The sequence below is a fragment of the Nematolebias whitei genome, chromosome 2 (genome assembly GCF_014905685.2).
Source record: "Nematolebias whitei isolate Nwh7 chromosome 2, NemWhi1, whole genome shotgun sequence".
Classification (NCBI taxonomy): domain Eukaryota; kingdom Metazoa; phylum Chordata; class Actinopteri; order Cyprinodontiformes; family Rivulidae; genus Nematolebias; species Nematolebias whitei.
In genome coordinates, this window is record NC_056499.1 from 50,298,964 (window position 1) to 50,321,611 (window position 22,648).

The following is a 22,648-nucleotide window of genomic DNA, read 5'->3' on the forward strand; positions in this document are numbered from 1 at the left end:
CATTTAATTATTCAAAACACGATATTACTCAGTCCAGAAAAATGAAATAATCCGTTTAAATTATGAATAATATCAGAGACAGATATAGTTCATTACATTCATGTAAGTTTTGCTGCCCCATCAGCTTGTTATTTTGTACTTTCGTTTACCATTAAAATCCTATTTTTGTATTCCTACCGAGTTGAGTCCCTGTTCTGCACTCTGGGTTCGCTCCTGACCACAAATCCTGACAGCCATCTTGTAATTTTTCCTCTTATCGCCGACCCTCGGAGCGAATCGGATGGTTCCTCCGGGACAGGCGCGCTCAGCTGCAGCCCCACGCTGCTCATTCCCTCGTGGAGAGTTTAGTGTCGGTGGAGGGGGGCTGAGTGAATGCTCACCCCATCCCACCTCATTTCGCATCGCGATCACACTGCTCCGGCCGACGGCACCCTCAGGGGTTGCCTGGCGTAATCCAGGAGGCGGCTGACATGAAGGGACCCATTTTTCTACGTCCCATGCCTTTCCCGCCAGTTCGGATGATCCGGCGGGAAGGTTGTTTACTGGGTTCCATCCCGGCTCACGGTCTTGATCCATATGGCCTCGTGTTCCAACAGGACGTCCTACGGGCGAGGCCACAGACGGTTCTTTCCTGGTAGATTGGGGTAGCCGGTCTCCACAGTCCGCACCCATCACCAGAGTGGAGGGATTCACCGAGCGGGGCTACCCCTCGGTAACCCCCCTTGAGCCAAGCCTCGCGGAAGCTTTCGGAGCGAAGCTGTCCAGGTCGGAGCAGCGTCCCGTCCCTCCTGGGAAACACGACCAGACGGTGACCACGCTCTCCAATCGAGCCCATCAATGTGCTTTTCAGGCAGAAGCAGCTAACGACAACGTGGCGCTGCTTGCATATAGCATGTCCAAGAGGCTGGAGGCCGCAGACCTGCCTGAGGAGACCAAGAGCTCCCTCTGTAAGGCAGCCGATGCCATCCTCAATATGTGTGCCTCTTCTACGGTTTGCCTGTCCAAGATTGCAGCATGGATGACGATGATTCAACGATCCACCTAGCTCCATCTCTCCCCCTCGCTGCTGGAGAACCTGCACAAAGACCTGATGGAGGGCCCCATCACGGCGGACGCGCTGTTCGGGAGCAGCTTCAAGCCATGCTGGCGAACTCAACGCAGTCGGAGGAGGTGTCAGAGGCCGTGCGCCACCTCATCAAGCCGCGCGGCTCATCCCGCCCCCCCGGCCCGCTGGAGAGACCATCGTGAGCAGAGGCAGAAGCAACGACGTTCCACGGCCGCGTCTCTCGCTTAGCTCCACCACCAGCCCCGACCGTCAGAGACCAGCCCTCTTCATCCCGGCAACCAGCAGTTCAGCTTTTCCCCAGAGATCGCCTGCAGACAGCGCTCTGGGCAAACAAATCGCAGAGCTCACGGGGGAGAAGATTTTAAAAAATGACGGTCTGCGGAGGGTGTGTGTAAAAGTGACATGAAAATTGAAATAAATCATCGTTCAATGATCAAAGTGTCTGTTTTTAGCCAGTCTGTAAGCTCGGATGAACTCACAGCGGCTGCGCACACACCCTCCACACATAACGAGCCGGTGTCCTTAAATAAAGGTTTTTTAAACTCACCTTCGCTCCAAGACATGACGAGACGCTCACATGACACGATGGTAAGCGAAATAACTCGTTGTCAACCCGAGCTGCACGATCCTCACCCAAGAGGTGTCAAACGCGCACTCGTGCGATGCAAACAGCCTTCATCCAAACGGCGCTGCGTTGTTGATGGTGCACACACAGCTCCCCGGCGCTCACCGGCTCACATCGGTATAAATGTGGGACCACAGGCCGGGTCTTGTGAAGGTCCTCGTTTTTCAGCAAAACAACACACGCTTCACCGAAGAAAACGCGTGCGGCCGCGACGCAGGCAGCCGTCACCCACCGCGTCTCAGCGCTCGGCCGCTCACGGCAGCACAAGCATGAGATGGCTGAACGAACCCGGTGACGAGTCTCGCCTCCAGCGAGAGTGGCACGCGTCCCTCCAGAGAAAACGTGTGCTCCCGCGGGGCTCGCAGCCTTCACTCCAACAGCACGGCGTAGATGAAGTCACGCTCTCCGCCTCTCAACGTTCGCACAGCAACGTCGAACGCGCAGCCCCACGGCGTCATCAGCTGTCACACGCTTCGCCTCAGCACACACCGGCCCACCTGTACATGAAGGTTGGTCCGCGGTCCGAACGCAGCGCACGGGCGCGTTCAGAGCCTTTTCGAGGAAGCCTCGCCTTGGGTCACGCGGAAAACATTCCCACTACACATGATGGCGGTTGAGGCAGCGGACTGGTGACATCCGTACAAACATGACGCATCACTTAAATGCACGTTCTCTCCACGAACGTTATGCAGAGTGGCTAAAAACATTCTCGCCGGTCAGATGGATGGACAGGGTGTTATGCAAACGTTACAGTTTGCAACCCGACCCCCTCCGTTCGGAGGAGTTTTAGAGACGGTCCTGTCATCACCAGACCAAATCTCATCCCTAAATGCAGAAGTCCAAGAGCTTCTGATAAAAGTAATCTCCAGGGTTCCCAACGGAAAGGAAAACACAGGGTTTTACTCACGTTACTTCCTGGTTCCCAAACGGACCGGAGGGATGAGACCGTTTTTGGATCTGTCAGCTTTCAACAAGGCGATCATGGACAGACCGTTTCACATGTTGACAACCAGACAGCCGTTGGACAACTTCCAGAGAAACGACTGGTTTGTTTTCCGTCGACCTAAAAGAGGCTTATTTTCACATACCGATCATCCCAAAACAGAAAATTCCTGCGTTTCTCCTTTCAGGGGATGAAGTATCAGTACAACAGGCTGCCGTTCGGGTATTCCCTCGCGCCTCGTACGTTCTCAAAGTGTGTGGAGACAGCCCTGCATCCATTACACAGAGCAGGGACGAGAGTTTTGTTTTACCTGGACGACCTGCTGCTGCTGTCACGCTCCAGACAGGAAGCAGTGATGCAGGCTCAGGTGTTGACATCACACCTGTTAAATCTGGGCTTCGCCATAAATTGGAAGAAAATCTCGATTTTCCCGGCCCAGACAATTGTTTATCTGGGAGTGGAGTTAAATTCAACCAACATGAAGGCTCGTTTATCACAAACGAGAATCGACACTTTAAAAGACCAGCTCCGCCATGTAAGACCTGGCAGAGTGGTAACAGCTGTCTCCATCATGAAGCTGTTAGGAATTATGTCATCCGCTCACACAGTGGTCCCGCTGGGTTTATTACACATGAGACGCCCCCAGACGTGGTTTGTGCGTCTGCGTGTGGACCCAGTAAAACAAAAGAGACGGATGATCACTGTCCCTCCCTCCGTGAGGGCAGACCTCCGACACTGGGGAAACACCCTGGTTCTGTCGGAGGGAGCCCCCATCAGCAGACCCATGTCACACGTGTCAGTCTTCACAGACACGTCGCTGTCAGGCTGGGGGGGGGACATGCCTATCTCAAGCAGTAGGGGCGCTGTGGCCCCATCACACATCAGCCCACATAAATGTTTTGGAGTGTTTCACGGTGCTGGACGTGATTCAGCATTTTGCCCCCATGCTACAGAATCAACACGTGTTGATTCACACAGACAACAAGGTCACTGCTGCGTACATAAACCAGCAGTGGGGTATGCGCTCAGCCCAGATGTTACACATTGCGTGAAAGCTTCTGTGTTGGGCTCACCAAAATCTGCTCTCCATCAGAGCAGTTTACATACCCGGTGTTCTGAACAAAGGAGCAGATGTCCAGGGGCGGCCCACGTCACGGGGACTGGACTCTCCATCCAGACCTGATGACTCAGACGTGGCAGAAATTTGGCAAAGCAGCTGTGGACCTGTTTGCAACACGAGAGAACGCTCAGTGTCAACTATGGTTTTCCCTGAGCCCGCGAGACGAACCACCGCTGGGGGTGGATGCGTTTGCCCACAGCCCATGGCCCAAAACTCTTCTGTACGTGTTTCCTCCACCTCCTCTGATTTTACGGTTCCTGAACCGAGTTCAGGAGGAGGGATTGACAGCTCTCCTGGTGGCCCCCGAGCGCGTGAACACACCATGGTTCTCAGCCCTACAACGCCTGCTGTCGGGGCGCCCGTGGAAACTGCCATGGAGGGAGGATGCTCTCCTCCAGGCAGGAGGAGCGATCAGGAGTTACCCAGAAATAGGCCAGCACCTATGGGTCTGGCCACTGAGCGGTTCCGTTTAGAGAGGATGGGTCTCCCACAGGAGGTAGTGTGCACAATCCAGGATTCACGTGCTGCATCTACTACAGCGCTGTACACATCAAAGTGGACAGTTTTTCAGCGCTGGTATACAGAGAAAGGTGTAGAGGCCACCTCATGCCCATTAGGCAGCGTGCTGTCTTTTCTACACAGCTGATGGATAGGAAGTTGGCATTCAGCACGATTAAAACGTACGCTGCAGCCATCTCTTCCTGCCACGAAGGGTTCGGAGACAGAACAGCTTTTAATCACCCGCTGATGAAGCGGTTTCTAAAAGGTGTACAGAGACGCAGGCCTTTTTCACGCCCACTTGTTCCACAGTGGGATTTAACGCTGGTCCTGCGAGCCCTGATCAAAGCTCCATTTGAGCCTCTGGATCAGGTTCCAATTAAATTCTTGTCTCTTAAAACAGCCCTGCTGCTGGCTTTAACATCCGCTAAGAGGGTGAGTGTTTTTTGTCTGCCCTCTCTGTCGCTCCGTCATGTCTTAGAATTCAGGCTGACGGGCAGCTCAGCTGATTTAAGACCAAACCCAGCCTTTATGCCTAAAAACATCACGAGCTCTTTTAAATCAAGAGCGATATCCTTGGAGGGGTTTTTCCCTCCCCCCCCACAGATCAGAAGAAGAAGCATCTTGCCATCTTCTCTGTCCGGTGCGGGCGTTGACGTGTTACATAGCACGCACAGCTGTAATGCGCCAAACTCAACATTTGTTTGTGCATTATAGAGATGCACCTGCAGGTCACCCGTTATCCACCCAGCACTTGTCACACTGGCTGTGTGAGGCCTTTTTCTGAAGCCTACAGAGCATCAGTTTTAGAGCCTCCTGTCAACCTCAGGGCGCACTTGTAGATGAACAGATGCTCAGATATATTCATCAATTAACACGGATTCCTCATTTTTCTGGACTGAATAAAACGTGCATTGAATTTAATGAAATGCAAACGTGAGACGTCATTTATCTTTGACCCATCAAAATGAATGCGGTCATTTATTTACAGAATCAAAGTTTAACATCAAACATTTACATTAATTTGGCAAATTATGAAAATAACAACAAAAGCAATCAATCAGGAAAAATCATACGGCCATGATTTTTCCGTTGCTTCACCACAGACATTTATGAAAACTGTACAATTATGATCTTTTTATCCACACGGCGGTGGATGAGCACTTTACACAGACATTTCTAAATATCTGGAAGAATATCTACTTGAGAGAGGAGTTTAAAGATGGGAAGGAAGTTAAAGGGAGTAAGGATGGTGTTTGAGGGAGAGTGTTGAACAGAACGGCACTCTCCGGGCTTTCTTCAGCTTCTTCCTTACAGTACACTTAGGTGGTGAAATCGACTCTTTTACCTGGAGATGTCTCAGGCGAGATTCCGTTTAACGCACCCTTCAGCGTCTCCGTAGGATGCTGTTACTCGTCCGGAGTAGCGGCGAGGCTCTGTCCGACACAAGCTCACCTCAGTGGAAATTGTTATAATCCCATGAAACTCGGAAGAGCTCTGTGGTCATGTCAGGGTCTTCCCGGCTCCCACAGCTACTGCCAGCACTAGGACATATCAGAACTGTCCGCGCCGCCGAACTTCTCCAAACCCACAGAACTGGGCTTCTCCGACCCACAGAACCGAACAGAACCGTACTGTGTAGACCAGGAAGTACCGACATTTTAAAGAGCTCTTTTCCCGGTTCATTCGGGAGTCTTCCCATTGGTCAGAACCGACCAGACGGGGTGTGTTTTGTGACGTAAGTGGTTAGAAGACAGCAAGAATTGTTATGGAACAGATCAGAAATGTTCTCACAGACAGAGAGAGTTTTGTTTTGGCGAGTTTTAGAAACAGGTGCCAAAACCCCCCTGTTGACGTCTGAGAGGATGAAAAACAAGGCAGTTGTTCCAACACATGTCTGCTTCGATTCCTGACCCTGGAAAACGCACACTTGCTCATTCAAAGACAGAAATCAGAAAATGCATAATTACTCTGTAACAGCTTTAACATGAGTTCTAACTTTGCATGAGAATTAAAAATCATTACACAGTTAATAAAATTGATTAGTTCACTGCAACATCTAAAATGGTTTGAACTAAGACACTTTGATTATCAACATTTGTAAAATAGTAATGATAATAGAACAGAGAGTGTTCTTCCACTTGAATTTTCAAGAAAGAAAGTCTCAGGATGGGTGAACCTGTATTTCTGGATTCAAATCAATGAAATGACAGTTCCTGTCCCACAAGGTTCTTAAGGTCAAGAGTTTTGACCTTAGGCTTAGTCTTGACATCGGGTTAAGTTCACTACACACTCGACCAGGGGTATTGCATCTTCGACTGCCTTGCATAATGGTATGACAATGTAGGACATTTGCACTGCGGCCGCATGGTCAACACCCTGCTCATTCATTCGCTCTTATCTACGTGATGTGACGGCCCGTTCCATGACACATTCTGTCCTTAGTGCTCTAATAGAATGAAGATTGTTGTTTTCATGGAACTCTGTTTAAGCTCACATCTGTCTGCATGCTTCAGAGTGTGAGATGTGTTATCAGTCACAAGTTGTGTCTGTTATTTTGGTTCTATTGTCACTAATCAGTTCATGACTATTGTTACTAATCAGTTCATTTGATTAATAATCAGTCCATTTGTTATTATTAATCTGTCTATACTGTTCAGCCATGAACGCATAGTTACACAACATGCGTCTGTGCATGGCTCACATAATTACGCAATGCGTAATTACGCACATGGGGAGCTGAGTGACAAGACGTTTTTTGGGCAAGCTCCTGCTTCATACGGTGTTCGAATGGACCCAGTGAGGCGAGGACCACATCTGCTTCGCCCTTAACCCACCAAGCGACAGCCTTAAAGGGCGAAGCTTATACGAAATAGAACGTTGGTTACGTACTGTAATCCCAGATTCTATGAGTATAAGCGTAGCCCTTTAAGCGTCGGGCCTCACTGGCTCCTAAATGGCTGAAGAAAAAGCTATTTTTGGGAGCCGATTTCCCGCTCTTAACGTAATTTATACGGACCGGGTAGGGCCCACACAGCAGGTGGGCGTGGACTAAATTTTTCAGTGCAATGCTCCGCATAACGGGATAAACCCACCAAGCGACAGCCTTAAAGGGCTACGCTTATACTCATAGAATCTGGGGTTACAGTACGTAACCAACGTTTTTATATTGAACGTTTTTTGAATTTATCATGTCCTGGATGACTGAGAATCTTCACCAGCATGTTCTCTACACTTCTTTATGATTTAAGCTTATTCCTGATATTTTAACTACTTTTCAGCTGTTTTTTGCTCATTTCAGCTTTATTCAGATATTTTCCACTTTTTTGGGCTCATTTCTGCTTCTTTCAGCCTAATTGGGCAAACATGTATTTTTTTCTGCTTTGTTCTACCTTTTCAGCTACCTTTTTAGCATTTTTTAGCTAATTACAGCTGTTTTCAGATAAATTCTAGTTTTTTTTATGGTAATTTCTACTACTTTCAACCTCATTTTTTATACAATCTTTATTTATATAGGTTAGTGAGGCTTGAGGACTCATTTACAAGAGAGACCTGTTTTAAACAAAGAACACAGATGAAGTACAGAAAACAATAGACAATCGTTTAAAAGCATATAAAATGAAAAGTGAATAAAAGAAAGGATATAAAAACAAAACTGAAACAGCTACCCTGATGCATGCTCAATAATCCAGGTAGAAAAATCTAAAAAAAATTAAGTCTGGTCCTCTGGACATTATTTTTTTATTTTTTTTTTATTGTAGAAATGTTTCGTCTTTTATCCAAAAGACTTCTTCAGTCTGAGGTGCTGTATTCAGCTCAGTCTTATAAATAGCACCTTCTCAGAGTGGATCAACCAGTTTTGCTGCTGACAACCAAAACCAGCTGCTCACATAATCAAAAAGGATCATCAGCCTAACAATGGATCATTAGCACACTGATGGCTGTTTGCTATTCACAGAGGGCTGAGTGATACTAGCAATCACAGCATTGTAAGAGGGGGACAGTTGAACACGGAGGCCTCCACCCCTGTTTAATGATGGATGGTTTATTTTCACAAAGATGGCCTCCTTTACTGCTCTCTCTAACAATTGTTCCTCTCTATCCAGGATGTGAACATCCTCATCCCTGAAAGAGTGACCACTGGCCTGGAGATGAGTGTAGACCGCAGAGTCCTGGCCTGATGATGTTAATCTTCTGTGCTGGGCCATCCTTTTGGCCAGTGGCTGTTTAGTTTCCCCGATGTTTCTTGGACTGTGAGGTCTCAGTTTCTGATAGAGGACATTTGCAAACCGAGGTGTACCGCAAACCCACCCACACAGACCAGTATTTGCAGTTTGACTCCCATCACCCATTGGAGCACAAGTTAGGAGTCATCAGGACTCTGTACCACAGAGCAGACAGTGTCTCCACTAACTCAGGAGCCAGGAAGAAGGAGAAGTCCCACACAAGACAAGCTCTAGAGCAATGTGGATATCCTAAATGGGCCTTCCTGAAAGCAGAGAAGAAACCCAAACAGGACTCCAGTCAGCCATCAGGTGAAAAGGAGGAACCCAGACCCAGACCAGTGGTCATTCCGTATGTTGAGGGAGTATCAGAGAAACTGAGATGTTTATTTTCTAAACATAACGTCCCAGTGGCTTTTAAACCCCAAAATACATTACAGCAAAGACTGGTTCATCCCAAAGATCTAGTCCCCCGGCACAAACAGAGTAATATTGTGTATGCTGTTCAATGTCGACAGCACGGTGGCACAACTGGTAGAGCTGCTGCCTCTCAGCGAGTAGGTCCCTGGTTCAAACCCCGGTCCAGGGGCCTTTCTGGGTGGAGTTTGCATGTTCTCTCCGTGCATGCGTGGGTTTTCTCCGGGTGCTCCAGTTTCCTCCCACAGACCAAAAACATGCATGTTAGGCTGATTGGTAACTCTATATTGTCCCTAGGTGTGAGTGAGAGAGTGAATGGTTGTTTGTCTCGTTTGTCTCTATGTGGCCCTGTGATGGACTTGTGATCTGTCCAGGGTGTACCCCGCCCCTCGCACAGTGATTGCTGGACATGGGCACCGGCGACCCCTGTGACCCAAAATGGAATAAGTGGGTAAAATAATGGATGGATGTTCAGTGTCAGGAGGGTGATCAGTCTCACATCGGAGAAACTAAACAGCCACTGGCCAAAGGATGGCCCAGCACTGAAGAGAAACATCATCAGGCCAGGACTCTGCGGTCTACACTCATCTCCAGGCCAGCGGTCACTCTTTCAGGAATGAGGATTTTCACATCCTGGATAGAGAGGAACGATGGTTTGAGAGAGGAGTAAAGGAGGCCATCTTTGTGAAAAGAAACCGTCCATCATTAAAAAGGGGTCGAGGCCTCCGGGTTCAACTGTCCCCCTCTTACAACGCTGTTATTGCTAGTTTCACTCAACCCCCTGTGAATAGTAAACAGCCATCAGTGTGCTAATGATCCATTGTTAGGCTGATGGTCCATCTTGATCATGTGATCAGCTGGTTTGGTTGTCAGCAGCAAACTGGTTGATCCACTATGAGAAGGTGCTATTTATAAGACTGAGCTGAATACAGCACCTCAGACTGAGGAAGCCTTTCGGATGAAAGATGAAACGTTTCAAAAATTATTATTTTTTTAATGTCCAGAGGACCAGATTTAACTTTTTTAGATAAAACAGCTACAACATAAAGCAATGTAGAAAACTAAAAACAGGAACATGGCTGCATTGGTATTTACCAGAAACTTAGCAGTTGTTTAAAATCCCTTAGGGAGGTCAATGTCAAGAGCTTCAAATCTTTTTTGCAAGATATTCCGAGAAACAGGAGTGGATTACGAGAAGGCCCTTTTGCCAAGTTCAGGCTGCACTGAGGGAACACTGCATGTAATAATGCCCTGCTAGTTTCAGCTTCTCCAGCTATTTCAGCTACTATTTAGCTGTTTTATTCTAATTTTAGCCTTTTCAGCTAATTCTGTACTTTTCGCTCATTTCAGCTCTTTCCACTTACTTTGAGTAGCTTAAGCTTCTTTCTGCATTTTCAGTTACTTTTCATCTCTTTTTTTGTTGTTGTTAATTTTAGACTTTTTTGACTAATTTCCAAATTTATGTGCTCATTTCTGCCAATTTAAACCTAACTCAGCAACAACAAAAAAAACTTCTTTCTGCTTTCTTCTGCTAATTTAGACTTTTTCTTTCATTTCAGCTACATTTTTTTTAATCTAATTTCATCTGTTTTCAGCAAGTTCTTCAGCAATAATAATAGTCCTGCATTTTCACAGGAAATCTAGTTATGTAATCCTCTAGTTATGTTCACTACTCTTCAAAAATATAGTATAAAAATGAGGAGTCAGTAGTACATCAGTATTTCTTCAGATTTTCTCAAAACAATACAATTATATAACGAAAATACTTTTTTTAAAACAGATTATCTTTTAAAACTACGTCTTCCTAAAACTTAATATTTACTTAAAAGTACAATGTGCCCATGCTATTCGGGTGGCGACCTCTAGTGATCATTACAGATACTACATGAGTTTTTTGTTTTACGACACTTCCTCCTCCCTGACGACAGCCTCTTGATAACGACAACACTTTCTGTTCTCTGACGGCAGTCGTTTGCTTTAGCACCCCCCAACATGGCAGCAGCTGCTCCGACACATTTATCCGAGAACCTGGACGGTTCGGGACCGGGAGAAGCCGGCGGACCGAACTCCCCGGTGTGTCTCATCGTTCTCGGGATGGCGGGCTCGGGTAAAACCACTTTCGTTCAGGTGAGCCCCACGCATGCGCCTGACTGCCCCGCGTGAGGTGGAGGCTCTGGCTAATATCTGAAATTTCATGTTGACCAACAATGCAGTTAAAGTTTCGTTTGTTGTTGACGAGTTTTCAGATAATATTCATAGCCGACCTGTTGAAATGGACGGGTTGTAAACATCAGACAGTAGAGGAGTTTAAAGCGTCTCTGTTAAAATCGTGATTGTTTTCATGGAAATAAGACGGTCAAAATCATCTTAAATTTTTACATCTAATGTTACACGTATCCTGTACAATGCTATTGGACACAGGGCAGGGGAAATGTAAAATGTTTAAAGGTCTAGTAGTCTTTTAGGAAATGCATATCGCCCGCCATCTTTCATGACAGAGTTCTAAAGAGGGTTTGTTTGGTCATCGTTAAATTAAAGTTCAGATGAAGAAGACTGAAGTCATGTTGTTTCCACCTAATGGAACAGTCAGAACCACAAAGCTCTCTAGCGCCGCTAGACAGAGTCAGTAATGTGGGAGTGAAAATGCACTTCCGTGGAACTAACCAGTTGATTTGAACTTGTCTGTATTCTATAAAGTTAGTCATTTAGTTCTTTTCTTTACCTCTATGTGATCTGTGTATTTCATCCTGTGTCCTTTGCTTGTATGTTTTTGCTGTACAGCACTTTGGTTGGCCTTGTTGCTGTTTGAAGTGCTTTATAAATAAAGTGGCATGGTATGGTAGATGATCTTTATTCTGTGAAACAATCGAGCCAACTCAAGATGGCTACCACTACTAATTATCCTTATAAACACAAAAATTGTTTTTTTAAAGATGAATAAAAATTTGGTGTCAGTCAGAGAGTCAGAGTTTCTTTATTGTTGTTCGCACCACATGTGGTGGAACAAAATTACATACACAGGGTCCCAGTTACATCCAGCAATAAAATGTGAAAGAAAAATGGTAATAAGATCTAAGATATGAACTAAGAAAAACATCAACTAAAAATACACTAAGCAGTAAGCACTAATAGCATAAAAACAATAAACACAATACGCCAAACTGCAGCACGAACATGAGTCTGTGTGAACAGATGAGCACAAATGAATGCAGCAACATGAAACAGATCAGCAGCAACATGAAACAGATCAGCAGCAACATGATGTGATTTTTCACATTGATTATTCTGGTTAGATATTCATGAGTCTAACAGCCTCAGGGTAGAAGCTGTTCCTCAGTCTGGTGGTTCTACACTTAATACTCCTCAACCTCCTTCCTGAGGGGAGTGGGGCAAAAAGTGTGTGTGCTGGGTGAGTGGGGTCCTTCATGATGCAGGTGGCTCTCTTCCTGCATCTGGAGGTGTAGATGTCTGTGATGGTGGAGAGACTGACTCCAACAGACTTCTGTGCAGCCTTCACCACTCTCTGCAAAGCTTTTCTTTCTGCAGCTGTGCAGCCTCCATGCCACATGTTGATGCTGGAGCACAGGATGCTCTCCACTGCACACCTGTAGAAGGAGGTGAGGACTGAGCTTCCCAGACCAGCTCGTCTCAGCCGCCTGAGGAAGTACAGGTCCTTCTCAAAAAATTAGCATATTGTGATGAAGGTCATTATTTTCCATAATGTAATGATAAAAATGAAACTTTCATATATTTCAGATTCATTGCACACCAACTGAAATATTTCAGGTCTTTAATTGTTTTGATACTGATGATTATGGCATACAGCTCATGAAAACCCAAAATGCCTGTCCCAAAAAATTAGCATATTTCATCCCACCAATGAAAGACAAGTGTTTTTAATACAAAAAACGCCAACCTTCAAATAATCATGTTCAGTTATGCACTCAATACTTGGTCGGGAATCTTTTTGCATGAATGACTGCTTCAATGTGGCGTGGCATGGAGGCAATCAGCCTGTGGCACTGCTGAGGTGTTATGGAGACCCAGGATACTTCGATAGCGGCCTTAAGCTCATCCAGAGTGTTGGGTCTTGCGTCTCTCAACTTTCTCTTCACAATATCCCACAGGTTCTCTATGGGGTTCAGGTCAGGAGAGTTGGCAGGCCAATTGAGCACAGTAATACCATGGTCAGTAAACCATTTACCAGTGGTTTTGGCACTGTGAGCAGGTGCCAGGTCGTGCTGAAAAATGAAATCTTCATGTCCATAAAGCTTTTCAGCAGATGGAAGCATGAAGTGCTCCAAAATCTCTTGATAGCTAGCTGCATTGACCCTGCCCTTGATAAAACACAGTGGACCAACACCAGCAGCTGACATGGTACCCCAGACCATCACTGACTGTGGGTGCTTCACGCTGGACTTCTGGCATTTTTGCATTTCCTTCTCCCCAGTCTTCCTCCAGACTCTGGCACCTTGATTTCCGAATGACATGCAAAATTTGCTTTCATCCGAAAAAAGTACTTTGGACCACTGAGCAACAGTCCAGGGCTGCTTCTCTGTAGCCAAGGTCAGGCGCTTCTGCCGCCGTTTCTGGTTCAAAAGTGGCTTGACCTGGGGAATGTGGCCCCTGTAGCCCATTTCCTGCACTCGCCTGTGCACGGTGGCTCTGGATGTTTCTACTCCAGACTCAGTCCACTGCTTCTGCAGGTCCCCCAAGGTCTGGAATCGGCCCTTCTCCACAATCTTCCTCAGGGTCCAGTCACCTCTTCTCGTTGTGCAGCGTTTTCTGCCACACTTTTCCCTTCCCACAGACTTCCCACTGAGGTGCCTTGATACAGCACTCTGGGAACAGCCTATTCGTTCAGCAATTTCTTTCTGTGTCTTACCCTCTTGCTTGAGGGTGTCATCGATGGCCTTCTGGACATCAGTCAGGTCGGCAGTCTTACCCATGATTGCGGTTTTGAGTAATGAACAAGGCTGGGAGTTTTTAAAAGCCTCAGGAATCTTTTGCAGGTGTTTAGAGTTACGTCGTTGATTCAGATGGTTAGGTTAATAGCTTGTTTAGAGAACCTTTTCATGATATGCTAATTTTTTGGGACAGGTATTTTGGGTTTTCATGAGCTGTATGCCATAATCATCAGTATTAAAACAATTAAAGACCTGAAATATTTCAGTTGGTGTGCAATAAATCTGAAATATATGAAAGTTTCATTTTTATCATTACATTATGGAAAATAATGACCTTTATCACAATATGCTAATTTTTTTAGAAGGACCTGTACAGTCTCTGATGAGCTTTCTTGATCAGGCTGGTGGTGTTTTTGCGCCAGCTGACGTTGTCATTCAGGTGTACACCAAAGTACTTGTAGCTGGAGACTACTTCCACTGCAGATCCTCCTATGTTAAGGGGTTCCATCTGAAGTCCACAACCATCTCCCTTCGTCTTCTTCACATTGATGTGAAGGTTGTTCTTCCTGCACCGTTTCTCCAGGTGTTCTACCTCCTGCCTGTATCTGGACTCATCATTGTTTGTGATGCATCCCACCACCACTGTATCATCTGCAAAGTTTACAATATGACAGCCTGGATGATTAGGTGCACAATCATATGTGAGCAGAGTGAACAGGAGAGAGCTCAGCACACATCCCTGAGGGAGCCAGTGCTGAGGTTTATGGTGGAGGAGGAGAAGTTGTGGATAGGCCTGTCACAATAAATAATAAATCAATTAATTGCATGATAAAAGAAAATTATCAACCTCGTTTTCAATTATCGGCTTTATAATTTTTTTGTGTGTCTCTCTCTTTCTACTGAAGACACTGGATGACGAAAGGCTCAACTCCGGTGTTCTTCACTGACCTCTCTCTTTCTCTTTAAACTCCATTTTAACCGTCCAAAATTGTGTTTTTGGATCGTTAAAAGCAGTTAAACTGAGAAGCTAAGCTAAATTCCGACCTCGGGGGGGGGGGGGGGGCTCTGTCTTGTTGAAGCTCTACAATTCCCGGTTGAAACCTGTGCCTTCGTGTAAAAAGTTGTTTTTCTCTGAAAAAATAAGCTGAGAACTTGCTTACTGTTTTTTTTATTTATTTATTGAAAGCTTTGTGTGAAAAATGCTATGCTAAAGAGCTGAAACCACACCAAGCGTCTCCCATTTTGAGATCCAAAAACAAGAAAAGAGAGAGAGCCCATGTCACGTCAATGGGCCTCCTCCCATTTTTCTTAGATACATGCTGTTCACTCCCTCACTATCCATCCTTCGGTTCAAACCGTCTTACACTGCTATCCAATGGTCGAAAAAATGTACTAGACACAAAAATTAACCAACATTTCTTCTTAAATTTTACAATAATTACTAATTATTATCAAATTTCAAACAACATCATCGTTTATCACAATCATTTCTGAGACTATTAATCGCCCAGCCAAATTTGTTATCGTGACAGGCCTAGTTGTGGATCCTCACTGACTGCAATCTGTTTAAGAAGTCTAGGACCCAGTTGCAAATGGAGGGGCTTAGTCCTAGTGTGAGTAGTTTGTCCATCAGGGTTTGAGGGATCATGTTGTTGAAGGCAAACGTGAAGTCCACAAAGAGCATATGGAAGTAGGAGTCCTTCTGCTCCAGGTGGGTGAGAGCAGTGTGGACCACAGAGGAGATGGTGTCCTCTGGTGTGTTGGTAGCTGAGTAGAATATGAGCCTAACATCCTTGATCCCTGAGATCGAACATATTATTTTCCAGGTTTGACCAAAGCTCCGTTCTTTCTCTTCAGAAGATGGCTTGAGCCTAAGAAGGTGGGTGAATGAATGTTAGGCCTTTAATAGAAAGGTTTCAGCCTTACTGCTTCCACAGGAGTTATTAATTCTGGATGATCCAGGAGCAACTGGTCAAATGTATTGATTAACTGATCATCAGTGGGATCAAAGCAGGGGTTTTGTCCGCTGGCTTTTGTGGAGCCATGCAGGTTTGACCTTTGACCTGTGTGTTTCTTGTAGAGGCTGACGGCTCACCTTCACTCTCTGAAATCTCCTCCGTACGTCATCAACCTAGACCCAGCTGTTCACGAGATTCCATTTCCTGCAAATATCGGTATGAATCAAGTCTATTTTCTGGGTGTGTAAGGGCTCATATGCTTTTAGTGTTTCGATCTCTCTGAGATTGTGTGAAGTTCTGCCTTTTCAGAGCAGAATCAGTTTCAGGTTTTGATTCACCTCTGTGTTTCTCAAATGTTTTACTGATCGGAAAAAAACGTTGCCCTGATGAAATTTAAGAGCTAAAACTAGCTAAAATTCAAGACAGTCATCAGAAGGTTTTTTTTTTTTTTTTATTGCAGCAGTTGTTCTATTTTGGGTTTTTGTCCTTGCTCTTCTTATCTTTTGATCTCTAAAGCCATCTGTCTGTCCTCTCTATTGCTTTCTGTCTTTCCTTTCCTAGTCTTCAGTTTACTCGTTTGCCTTCAGTTTGTCCTCTCTGTATCCTTTGGTCTGTACCCTTCTTCTTTTTGGGCTGTCTTCTCCTTAGCATTCGATTTGACTTGTAGCCTTCAGTCTCATTTTGTCTGCAGACATTAGAGATACTGTCAACTACAAAGAAGTGATGAAGCAATATGGCCTTGGACCCAATGGCGGCATTGTGACATCACTCAACCTGTTTACCACACGCTTTGATCAGGTGACTTGACAATGCCCTTCAGTTTCTGGCATGTGGTCGCATGACAGCAGGTTAGACGAATGACAGCTGATGACTTTGTGTTTGGATGTTTCAGGTGATGCAGTTCATCGAGAAGAAGAGGCAGAACCACCAGTCAGTACCAACTGATTACTTACTTACTTGTGAGGTGGGGCTGGAAATTAAAGAGACCAAAGCCCTAATTGTGTTTTCTCTGCTGTTGGGGAGTAAAGGATTAAATATCAGAGTTGTACCAGCTGAGAGTCACTGTAACATCTTTATCAGGACTATGGAAACTATCTGGACGTGTTCTTGGACAATCTCACTGTCTTGTTGTCCCCCCCCCACACTCCTCCTGCAAACAGTATTATGTCTCTATGTTGCTTGCTGAACTAGATTTTTTTTTTCTACCTTACCTTACTGTGTCAAGGACACAGTGTGAGAGATCTTTTTTTATACCTTGTCGTCTCATGTTTTCTTCCCTGTTTCTTGCCTAAGTGATAAGGGCAGCGCTCATAAGGAGCCGCAGCCCCGTTACACTTCCGTCTGTCCTTCAGATGGAACGAAATATCACTGTACTTAACTGTGCAATGACAATAAAGTTTATTCTGATTCATTCCTGTACTCATGGAGCACCCCTCACAGTGTGCCTTGAGGGAAACAGTCCAGTGCCATCTTCAAGTATACACAACACATGTACAATGGTTGAGCAAACTCCCATGCCCCATCGAGGACCCTAGTGGGGGTAAAGAGTTGGTCCAGTGTTTCAGGGTCAGGACAGAACCTCCATTGTGAAACTGAGGTTCAACTATCAACCAGGCTGTCTTCTCCAGCAACCCTGACTAGGTCTTACCAGGCAGGCTGAGCAGTGCGATTTCCCTGTAAATGGAACACATCAGTCAGTCATCCATCCTTCCACCACCCCAGGGAATCACAACCCCAGTCTGCCAGTCCAGTGGTACTGCCTGCTTAGTCCATGTGATGTTGCAAAGGTGTGCCAACTAAGAACTCGGCAACATCCAGAGCCTTAAGGAACTCTGTGTACAGGTAGATCTCGTCTACCCCTGAAGCTCTGCTGCCGCAGAGCTTAAATACCTCGGGGACCGCAACCTACCCCCCCAACTCGGCTTACGCCATGGAAGATGTGCTGGTGGGAGAAGGTCCTTGAAATATTCCTTTCACTGCCCAGTGACATCACTGGTTGTGGGTAACAGCACCCCACCTGCACCATACACAGTGAGGTTAAAATACTGTAATACCCCTCAGATGTCTCTGGGGTCCTACCAGCAAGCAAGGCCGCATAGGACTCCACCTTCAGCCTTACAGCCTCCCTCACTTTGGGTGTTCACTAGTGGGTTTGAAGATGGTTGTCATTAGGGATGGGGCCGATCCGATCCAGTATCGGTATCGGCCTCCGATACCAGCATAATTTACGTATCGGATTTTCCGATCCTCCTGCCGATATTTCCGATCCATGATGCATGTTGGCTTCAAACTATGGAATGGATTTCCTGAACGGAGGCGTGTCTCATGAACCCAGAGTAATAAGACCCGCCTCACATTCAGGAAATCCAGTTCATAGTTTGCAGCCAGCTACAACGTGAGGGCTGAGTTAGCAGCACTGTGGCTAACAGCTAACAAAATTTTCATCTAAACATGTCCGCTGTGTGGAAGTATTTTTCACTAAAAACACCACAAAGCAATGCAGCAACGTGCAATGTCTGCAGAGCCATAGCGCCACATTAACCGCGGTAAAGTTAGTTTTATGATGGACATTCGCGCTCCATGGCTTCAGCGGGGCGCTACTCTCGCTGAATCCGAAAGAGGCGACTCGACCTCGGCCAGCCGCGTCCAATCTGCCCCGCTCAGTCTGCCTGTCTCTGAGGAGGGACAGACTGAGCACAGCTGCCCAAATCAGGCTGCCCGCTTCAGATTGAACAAGAAGAAAACATTGCTGAAACCATGGAGCTCAAATTTTTACAGAAAAGTTGCTAAACTTCATAATTAATGACCAACCACTATCACTTGTAGAAAACGAAGGATTTCTCAGCTTGATACTTGCAGCCAAGATATAGTTTACCCTCCAGGAGATATTTATCAGTACAACAGTAAACAATCATAAAAAAAACATATTTGAAAATTAAATGTATTAAAAACAAAAACAGCTACATTATAAAGTGATGTAAAATACTAAAAACAGAAACATGTCTGTTGGTTTATGCCATGAACTTAGCAGATGTTTTAAGCCATTTAACATTTTATTTAATTCATTTATTCATTCATTTTTAAATAAATAAAAGAAACAATAAAAAAATCATCAAAAAGAAAACATTGAATGAAAAGAGTGCAGAAAGAAGGAAAAAAATTCTTATATCCGCCCCTTATTTAAAAAAAATATAAAATAACTAAATAATCACTTAAATTAATCACTTTAATATCCACTTTAAAGCTAGGAATAAAAAAACAAAACATGTTTTGTGTTAGAATTTAATTCTAACTTTAAAACTTATCCAACATTAATAAAACTTTACCTCAAGTTGCCTTTTTGGACATGCATGCATAGATTTGTACAAATTGTACTTGAGAGGAGATTATTACAGCCTCATATAAAATCAATGATGATCATGATATCGGAACTAGATCGGTATCGGCCGATATTCAGACATGGGTATCGGGATCGGATCGGAAGTAAAAAAAGTGGATCGGTGCATCCCTAGTTGTCATAAGAGGTACAGGCAACCCTATGGCTACAACTCAAGGCAGCAGCCTTGACAATGGAGGTGTGGAACATGGCCCATTCAGGCTCAATGTCCCAAACCTCTGCTGGGATGCGGTTAATGCTGTGTCAGTGGTAGAAGCTCTGTGATTGGCTGATTTCTGACCTGATCTAGTCTCTGAGTGTGTTCTGTGTGTTTTTTAGGTACGTTCTGATTGACACTCCGGGGCAGATTGAAGTCTTCACCTGGTCGGCATCAGGAAGCATCATCACAGAGGCTCTGGTGGGTCTGCCTTGCTTCAGCTCAGTGGTGATGCCTGATGTGAGACCTAATGTCTCTGCTTTTGTGATCCAGGCATCATCCTTCCCCTGTGTGGTCATCTACGTGATGGACACGTCTCGCAGCGTGAACCCCGTCACCTTTATGTCCAATATGTTGTACGCCTGCAGGTACTATCTTTAACTCATTTAGCTGCCTTCTCTATAAAAGGCGACATCTTCGCTGCCTACTCAAGTATCCCACACTGCCTACACTGACTGATGAAAACAATAAAAAAAAAAAAAAATGTTTTTGCTCTCACTGAGTGTAGTATGCACCTTATTTCATTGTCAGACATGTCAAGTCTTACCGATTTTTCAAACTCTCTGCTTTAAATTTATCTTGCGTCTCAGTCAGCCCAAAAGCAAACCCCATTCTCCTCATCCTCCTCCCCCACTAGTGCTCTGGGCCCCTCCCCCTCCTCCCTCACTGCTCATGTGCACCCAGAATGGGTGAACATGTAAACAAGCAGAGCACCCTGGGAATCCATGTAAAGAGTGATGTGACATCTAAAGAGACCATTGTTTCATCAGTCTCCATGATGACATCCCTCACCTTATCCACAAAGTCCATGGTGTTCTGTATGTGGTGTTCTGAGCTGCCAACTAAAGGGATAAGTACAGACGCCAGATATTTGGAAACATTGTAAGTGACAGAGTTAATCATGCTAACAATTGGTCTTAAAGGTACACCTTGTTTGTGGATTTTAGGTAAACCATACAGACTAGGTGTGGCCTCCCCTGGGTACAGTCTGTGGTACAGAAAACGGTCAATAGCCTTGTCCTGCTCCAAAATTTTCAGGCAATCTATCAATTTCTTCTTGTAACCACTTCCTGGATCTCTTTTCAGAGGTTCATAAGTGTTTGTCACTAAGGAGTGTCATAACTTTCTCATGATAGTCTTTCTGGTTCAAAATCACTGTGCACCTTCCTTTGTCTGCTGGGAGAATGATGATGTTTTTGTCCTTGCTAAGAGTGGTGAGTGCGTCCCTCTCCTCTCTACTGATGTTGGAAGGTGGTGGTTTGGCATTGCTGAGGCAGGCTGAAACTTTGATTCTGAGCTGTTCTGCTTCAGCCTCTTTAATTTTGTTGTTGCTGATGGCTGACTCAGTAGCTGTGATCATCTCCACCAGAGGAATTCTACTTGGTGCAACCACAAAGTTCAGTCCCCTGGCAAGAATCTCTGTCTCTGGCTGGGTGAGCTGTCTGTCAGATAAATTCTTCACCCACTTTTCTGTCTCCCTGGCATGTAGTTGACTACTGGAGTGTTGTCCTACACTGAATGTGTTGTTATTGGAATAGTGATGGTGTTGATGAGCTATTAGTAAGTTAAACTTGTTTTGTTGTCGAGTCTTGGACTGCAAACCCACCCACACAGACCAGTATTTGCAGTTTGACTCCCATCACCCTTTGGAGCACAAGTTAGGAGTCATCAGGACTCTGTATCACAGAGCAGACAGCGTCCCCACTAGCTCAGGAGCCAGGCAGAAGGAGAAATCCCACACAAGACAGGCTCTAGAGCAATGTGGATATCCTAACTGGGCCTTCCTGAAAGCAGAGAAGAAACCCAAACAGGACTCCAGTCAGCCATCAGGTGAAAAGGAGGAACCCAGACCCAGACCAGTGGTCATTTCGTATGTTGAGGGAGTATCAGAGAAACTGAGACGTTTATTTTCTAAACATAACGTCCCAGTGGCTTTTAAACCCCAAAATACATTACGGCAAAGACTGGTTCATCCCAAAGATCCAGTCCCCCGGCACAAACAGAGTACTGTTGTGTATGCTGTTCAGTGTCAGGAGGGCTGTGATCAGTCTTACATCGGAGAAACAAAACAGCCACTGGCCAAAAGGATGGCCCAGCACAGAAGATCAACATCATCAGGCCAGGACTCTGCGGTCTACACTCATCTCCAGGCCAGCGGTCACTCTTTCAGGGATGAAGATGTTCACATCCTGGACAGAGAGGAACGATGGTTTGAGAGAGGAGTAAAGGAGGCCATCTTTGTGAAAAGAAACTGTCCATCATTAAACAGGGGTGGAGGCCTCCGGGTTCAACTGTCCCCCTCTTACAATGCTGTGATTGCTGGTATCACTCAGCCCTCTGTGAACAGTAAACAGCCATCAGTGTGCTAATGATCCATTGTTAGGCTGATGGTCCTTCTTGAGCATGTGATCATCTGGTTTTGGTTGTCAGCAGCAAAACTGGTTGATCCACTCTGAGAAGGTGCTATTTAAGAGACTGAGCTAAATACAGCACCTCAGACTGAGGAAGTCTCTCGGATGAGAGACGAAACGTTTCTACATTTTTTTGTTGTTGTTTTGCTTTGTTTTGTTTTTTTGAATGTCCAGAGGACCGGATTTAACTTTTTTAGATAAAAAAAATCTAATTTTGACGAGCATTTTACTAAATTGTTAGGATAAATAAAACAACTAAATCAGTATATTGTAGATTTAATAAGGTAGAACGTTGACTTACTAGTCTTTAAGCTGATCTTGATCTGAGATCCTACTTAAAACTGCATTCTTTTGTTCTCTTTTTGACCTGAGCACGATTTAGACTTGACTGTATCATTCTGCACTTCATCACAAATTATCCTCTGCACTATATAACCTCATGTAGTAACAATGCAGAGCAACCCATAGGGCAAGTAGCCTTCATAAACCAAACAAGCCAGTGACCCTTCTACACACTAAATCAACTATGTAGTATGACATATACTGAGATATATTCATACATTAAACGGGTTCTTCATTTTTCTGGACTGTGTAACATGCGTGCATTGAATTTAACAGAAATGTAACGAGAGACGTTATTTATCTTTGACCCATCAAAATGAATGCGGTCATTTATTTACAGAATCAAAGATTAACATCAAACATTTACATTAATTTGGCAAAATATGAAAACAACAACAGCATAATTAATCAGTTTTACAACCAGGAAATGAGAACAATACGGCGATTGTTTTCACTTTTCATTTGAACAGCAGACATCAATTCACACGGCGGTGATTGATTTTCTAGCAGAAAGGAGAGTTTGAAGATGGAAAATTGAGATTTAT

At 45.1% G+C, this 22,648-nt stretch overlaps 1 protein-coding gene across 2 annotated transcripts in view; it reads left to right on the forward strand.

Annotated features, from left to right (window-relative positions):
- The first annotated feature begins 10,848 nt into the window (after positions 1-10,848).
- The window catches only part of gpn1 (GPN-loop GTPase 1), a 37,349-nt gene continuing 25,549 nt past the window's right edge, over positions 10,849-22,648 (forward strand). For both annotated transcript variants that reach the window (XM_037697726.1, XM_037697727.1), the window contains exons 1-6: positions 10,849-11,019; positions 15,880-15,973; positions 16,449-16,555; positions 16,650-16,687; positions 19,473-19,551; positions 19,624-19,718. In XM_037697726.1, the coding sequence (XP_037553654.1) occupies positions 10,885-11,019; positions 15,880-15,973; positions 16,449-16,555; positions 16,650-16,687; positions 19,473-19,551; positions 19,624-19,718 (548 nt within the window). In that variant the 5' untranslated portion in view covers positions 10,849-10,884. The remainder of the gene's footprint in view (positions 11,020-15,879; positions 15,974-16,448; positions 16,556-16,649; positions 16,688-19,472; positions 19,552-19,623; positions 19,719-22,648) is intronic.